The following is a 6,862-nucleotide window of genomic DNA, read 5'->3' as shown; positions in this document are numbered from 1 at the left end:
TATCATATAAACAACAATAAGGATTAAGTACAAGCATGAAGAAAAAGGCACCAAGATCATAAAATGTATAAGACCACACTCTCACACAGGATCATATACAGTAGATGAGGACAGGTATACAGCTTCCCTAACCAAATGTAAACAGTGCAGTGCATGAGATCGGAGCAATGTTTCATACTGTGATCAGGCATTCCTGATGTAAATCTGATGTTTTCCCTTGCTAACAACATTACTGTAACGTGGTAATGCTGCTGATGACAAGACACTGATCTTAAGCTTTACTCAAAGCCACCTGCTTCTCTGTCTACCCTTTGCCCTTTTAATACACTGTCCTTATGCTAGGACACATCGTTTGGGCTTAGGCCTCTTAGATACAGAGACACAGGACACATTCAAATGTGCAACAATGTTCATATAATGTAAACAATAAATGGATTGTATATTGAAGATAGGAAAAATAACTATTTAGCTGCAGAGTAATATCACATTTGAATTTCTCTTTAATAGCATTAATAGTATTTTAGCGAACATTCAAGTTGTAGTTTTTTCTCAAGATTCACACTTATCACAAATATCTTTGTGTGACAACGCCGCACAATTGGCTTTATAGTTTCTGCCATTGACTGTCTTCTATACATTTTGTGTGTGTTCTGCAGGATTCAGTGTGACAAGGACAATCTAACAGTGCCACTGAGAGATAAATACTGACTTCCAGATGTAAGGAGCCATCTAGTCACAATATACTCACTCACCTAATTCTACCACCATTCATTTGCACCAAAATGATTAGCAGTTATTCCAAATCGGTGTATCAAAAGTAACTGTAATTACTACTGTATACTTAAATAGCTTCCAGGAACTTGCAAGTTTTTGAAGCAATAATTCTAGTATTATAAGTAATGTAAGTATTATACTAGATACTAATATTATTGGAGAGGCACTATTACAGGTTAACACACCGTTATGGACAATTGTACTCTGATGTATATATGTTTTCTGTGACTTTTTCTTCATCCCATATTTTATATATATTTTCATATTATTACTTAATTTATTTAATGTATTACAGTACAAAATATTGTATTCCACAAATGACTAAAATACAGTTTAATGTACGTTCCCATTCATATATTTTTTTGTGACATCCGCTCAACAGCTATGTTAAACAGGTTAAAGAGGTTAGAGTTTAAGATAGAAGTATTACCCATAGGTCAATTAGGGTCCTAATCTGGATGAGTGGAGGGAGGGTTAACTCCACTGACTATTATGACGGACCAAAAGATTAAAAGATAAAGTAACTAAATGCCCCCAAGATGAGTTTGTCTGCATCAGTTAAAATATTAACAAAGCAGGCTTTGCACTAGCATAGAGGTAGGACAAAACCTTAGGTTGAACTAAGGAAACTGAAGAACTAAATGTACATCCACTTCAACTACAGTATAGTCTGTTCACCCTGTGGCTTACATGTGCACTGTGCAGGATTCTGAGTTGCTTGTACCTATAAAACATAAACGGTTAAATCTAGTTTTAAACATTTTACCCTGACACCTGCCTCTCCCCTCTGTTACTTGACAGTCAAATTAGATTACTCGTGTTTTAGTTAATGATTGAAAAATAAATAAAATTACATATATTTTTAAAATTTATAGCCATGTGAGATCCATAACTGACATTTAAAATTCTGCGCATTAAGTTTAAAGTGAGTAAAGGTTTTTAGGTCCTGTAAAAGGAATTGGCTCACACAAAATGATCATGAACCAGCACGTTTACAACTGTACAGGATGTGACGGAGTCAGCTTTTTCTTCACATTTCAGCTCAAGCTAATCACATGACCAATCTCTCAGCATTTTACCCTCCCTTTCCATCATCTCCCTGTCATCCCCCTGCTGGTCACCATCCCCCTTTCCCCCTGTAAGCTGACACAGCGCCTTCAAACATTAGCTGCTTTCTTCCTAATAGGATCTCTGAGGCTTAAATTGTCATCTGATAAAACTAAGGAGCTTGATAGCTATGCTGCACCCTCTTAACCAATTTGTACTCAATTAGGATAATGGGGAAACAAGCAAAGAGGGACAGCTTTAATATATTAATGTGATAAAATGATTATCAATTTCCCTTGCTGACGACGTGGGTGGTATTAAGAGTATCTTGCAAGTCTCATATGAATATTAGCCATTCATAACAGTAAAGGTCATCAGAATTATTTGAGTTAGATCTAAGAAAGTGTTAAACATTATCTGCCAACAGTAGCATAACATTTCCAAGTACAAATGTCTAAATACAAATGTAATAGCAGGCCTTTGAATGATTTATAATAGATTAAACTCCATGTAGTCATTTCAAGGCCCCTGCACACACTGTACATGCAGGATCGAATATATTTGATTTGTGAAACCAACAGAACTCAAAACTACCAGTCATTTAAAACTGCTTACATGTGATAATACCTTCTTAATTAAGGAATAAATTAGTGAAGAAAATAGGCTATCTTTGCTCTTTTGTTTTGGTGCATGTATTAAGTTGGAGAGAGATGGCTCTGCAAAACTCTCCTCAGGCCTGACTTTCTTTATAGTCACCATATGGCAGCAACCTACTTGGCAAATCCCTGCCATGAGGGCATCTCTAAGATCTTTATTTCATTATTCTAGTGGCAAAGCTTGTTGCTCACAGGCAAAAGTAATGGGCTTTGTATTTTCTGCTTCTTGGAAAATAACCCTGTCAACCAAGAAAAGGTGCCAAAGCCACTTAAAACACAGCCATTCTGCACGTAGAAAGCATTGGCCATGCAGCCCAGTGTTGCCAGATGGCTTTAAACTTGTTAGCATTTAAAGTTCCTCAGCTGCTTAGACATGTGACAATTGTGCCAACAAGTGTTAACCTTCTGTGCATGTCCGTGTCTTCTAGAGGATAGTGTATCCATGGATGGGAGCCCCTTGATAGCTATGCTGCACCCTCTTGACCAATTTATACTCAATTGGGATAATGGGGAAACAAGCAAAGAGGGACAGCTTTAATATATTAATGTGATAAATTGATTATCAATTTCCCTTGCCTACGACTTGGGTGGTATTAAGAGTATCTTGCAAGTCTCATATGAATATGAACCATTCATAAAGTGGGCCAAACAGTAAAGGTCATCAGAATTATTTGAGTTAGATCTAAGAAAGTGTTAAACATTATCTGCCAACAGTATTACAACAGTATATACAAATGTAAGAGCAGGCCTTTAGACTTATCAAATAGCAGTAAAAAAATATTTATTATAGACTAAACTCCATGTAGGTGTGCCATTTCAAGGCCCCTGCATACATGATAAATATGGTATCGGCTCCAGCCCTAAAGTCCCACATCTTTCAAACTAACCATGTCTAATTTGTATTGGTTTTCTTACAAGGAACAGAATTTACTGAGTGCATAGTGCTGTATTATTATTTTTTTTTTAATGTAATAAACATTTCTTGGCAACAGCCAGATGTACTGAATGACTCTTCTTATCATTTGCATCACTAATTAATTATGCTCTCAATGTTTTGCCTAGCTAGAACAATCTTTTGACCATATATTTGATTTGTGAAACCAACAAAACATTTAAAACTGCTTAAATGTGAGAATACCTTATTAATTAACGGATAAATAAATGAAGAAAATAGGCTGTCTTTGCATCCTGTTTTGCTTTGGTGCATGTATTAAGTTGGAGAGAGATGGCTCTGCAAAACTCTCCTCAGGCCTGACTTTCTTTATAGTCACCATATGGCAGCAATCTACTTGGCAAATCCCTGCCATGAGGGCATCTCTAAGATCTTTATTTCATTATTCTAGTGGCAAAGTTGATGCTCACAGGCAAAAGTAATGGATGTTATATTCTCTGCTTCTTGGAAAATAACCCTGTCAACCAACAAAAGGTGTTCAGCCAAAGCCACTTAAAACACAGCCATTCTGCACATAGAAAGCATTGGCCATGCAGCCCAGTGTTGCCAGATGGCTTTAAACTTGTTAGCATTAAAGTTCCTCAGCTGCTTAGACATGTGACAATCGTGCCAACAAGTGTCAACTTTCTGTGCATGTCCGTGTCTTCTAGAAGGTAGTGTATCCATGGATGGGAGCCCCCTTTAAATTTTCAAACTTTTACCTTTCTCCTATTTCATGTAATAATTGCTAGTAGCATATGATGAAAAATATCAAATTTATCAGCATATAGGCAGATATAAAAACGGTGGGGTTTTAAAGTAAGTTAGTTAACTTAATATAATAAAACAGTCAGTATGCTCTTGTGGTGCTTGGTTAATGCTTGAGATTTAACTCAACGCAAAAACACATAAATCTGCATAACATTTGTTTTTTCTGCACCACTTCTGTCAGAGTTTTTGTTTACCCTGCAAAGAACTCCTAAATATAGCTTCAGATAGGAGGAGTGAGGTCAGAGGAAATCTCAAGTGAAGTCTTTAGGCTCATTAACGATGGGATTGATCTCTGCAACACCTACTGTAGCTGCCACAGCTTTGGTTGTGCCAGCTGGCATAGGAGAAACTTGCAGGCTGCAGAATAAAACACCCCCAATGCCCCGAACCAATTCTACTGTGAACTATCAGAGGCTGAGCAACAAGACTTTTTGTCAAAAAGGCCATCTTATTTGATGTGTATTCATTTAACACATGTAAATAATATGACTGTATGTCACAATTTTAACAGAAACATTTGAAGGGATAAGGACTGGGTTGGATGTTTGGATGTCTGAGTTTGAATTCACTTAGTTAAACAGACGATTGCCACTTATTACACTTATTGCTTCTCTAGACCTGTACTTTAACTTATTATTATTTGGGCTTCTGGTAAGTCCCCCTAATATAAACATACAAAATGCAGCATCAGACATAAGTTAGTTGTGTACTATTCATAGTAACCTTTTACAATTAGATATATTTAGTTTAAATGGAGTTAATAATACAGTTGGGAACCATTATATCATTTTTATTCTAAAAGAAATGCTGTTCATAAAGAATTAAGAGCCTTCTTAAATGAAACTATTTTTTTAATACAAGTCTTTACAGTGTTTAGCCATTCACGTTAAAAGTCCATCTCTGTGTCTTTTCTCCCTTACATTGTCTATAATGAAGGGATTAGCGAAAACTCTCAGTACGAGCCATTATCTTTCAGACAATAGATTTTTTGAAAGAAAGTTTTGTTGAGGCTTCATTAGCAATGGCCTCCCTCTGTGGTCTGAATGCAGGACACATTTGGAGCAATTACTTGACCAGAAAGCAACTGTCAGTCATTCTTAAAGGGGAAGGATTCCAATTAATAAACCTCTTAGACCCCTTGGTTTTACGACCATTGCCCCACAAGCTTTGGTGTCTTGTTTGGTTAAGGAGAGTTTTGTCAAGAGAGAAAGACATTACATGTGCTTGTTGCACAGGACTCCTACAGCTCCTTTGCTCACTTGTGTGCAGGGGATTTCAAGGACTTAGCTGGGAGTAACAAGTGCCTACAGTAGAAAGCGTTAGTGTCATTTGTCTACTTATGGACTACAGAGACACCATACGCGTAGCATAGCCTGTGCTAGGAACCTGAAGGTAGGTAAGATTACTTGATGTACTTTCTTACTGTGAATTCCGTCAATTATGGCATTTATTGATGTATGGGTTTCCATCATGCTCATTTGTATTCAAGTAAGAGATACAAATATGGGTGCAGCTTGCTTTTTGGTGCCTCTCAAGACATTCTCAAATGTCTTTGGGTAGATTCTCTACCAACTATAATAACATAACTTGGTGAAATTTCTTGGGATATAAAAAGGAAGATATTCACACTCACTATTAAGTAATTTGTCATAATTATTTAAGCAAGGAAACGTGTTTGCTGCACTAAGAATCTAATTTCCACTACAACTCTTGCATTACTTCTTAAATGTAAGAGCACTGCTTTACTGTCTTTTCTTTTCTCTCATTCCTTTTCAGACAAAGATGTGAGTTTGTTCTGCTTTTGCATAAACAATACATTCAGCCTCACTGACGGGGTCCTTGAACGATACGGCCCACGCGTGCTGCATACAGTGAATCTGCTCAATTCCACGTGAAGGAGAACAAAAGCTGTGTAGAAAAACTACTCTGCCTCGTCTCGCTTGGTAGCATTTTGCTTTATTTTGAAAAGAAGAGATAAAGTGTCTCCAAAGGCTCGGATGCATTTGTCAATGGATACTCTGGGAATAGTGGACGATAGTTGCCTGGACAACTATGACATGGCAAAAGGTACTGGGTCAAGCGTTGGGGGCAGGGTCCACAGTATTGATGTCATACTGGGATTCACTAAAGACCAGGATCCTTTGCTCCATTCGGTAGGAGATGATGACAGCCAAAAAACAAACACAGAAAACCCACAGCACCCTGAGAAGCAGGTCCCGTCGGATGCCTATGGACACCTTCCAGAGCTGGGTGACAGCTCCCAACATTCTTCCTACCACGGTGAGTCTTTTCAAAAAGTATCATCGGTCAGAAAAACTCTCTCATACATTTTTTCAGGATCAAGGATTAATTTTGTCTTTAACAGTGCAACAAGTGGAATTAGAGCTGTACTAAGTTTGTCCGGTTTACTCCCACACAGTTTTCCCAATCTATTAAACCAGTGCCATTCTGTATAAACATTCAATGTCACCTTTTAGCAACCACTTTCATGATGAGTTATTCACTTGTCTGTAATGACAGTGATGCGAAGTATGTAAATATAACTTGTACTTTAAAGCCTTCAATTTGCAAAAATGAGTGAAAACGGCTGGAAGTTTGGTGAGTGGAAAAGGAAGAGCATAGCACTGAAGTGACGTGCAATTATGTGCTTCTTTCTATAGATAAAACGTACCCCAGTCATTTC

The 6,862-nt window shown here is 37.4% G+C and overlaps 1 protein-coding gene across 1 annotated transcript in view; it reads left to right on the top strand.

The window, feature by feature from the left end:
• Positions 1–6,176: 6,176 nt before the first annotated feature.
• Positions 6,177–6,862, top strand: part of LOC118335069 (retinal homeobox protein Rx2-like) — a 4,623-nt gene continuing 3,937 nt past the window's right edge. The window contains exon 1 of the mRNA XM_035671255.1: positions 6,177–6,459. Coding sequence (XP_035527148.1) covers positions 6,177–6,459 — 283 coding nt within the window. The remainder of the gene's footprint in view (positions 6,460–6,862) is intronic.

This window comes from Morone saxatilis, unplaced genomic scaffold (assembly GCF_004916995.1).
Source record: "Morone saxatilis isolate NCDOM2014 unplaced genomic scaffold, NCSU_SB_2.0 Contig23, whole genome shotgun sequence".
Taxonomy (NCBI): domain Eukaryota; kingdom Metazoa; phylum Chordata; class Actinopteri; family Moronidae; genus Morone; species Morone saxatilis.
The sequence above is the reverse complement of the archived record's forward strand: the minus strand, read 5'-3'. Positions and strand labels throughout refer to the sequence as shown.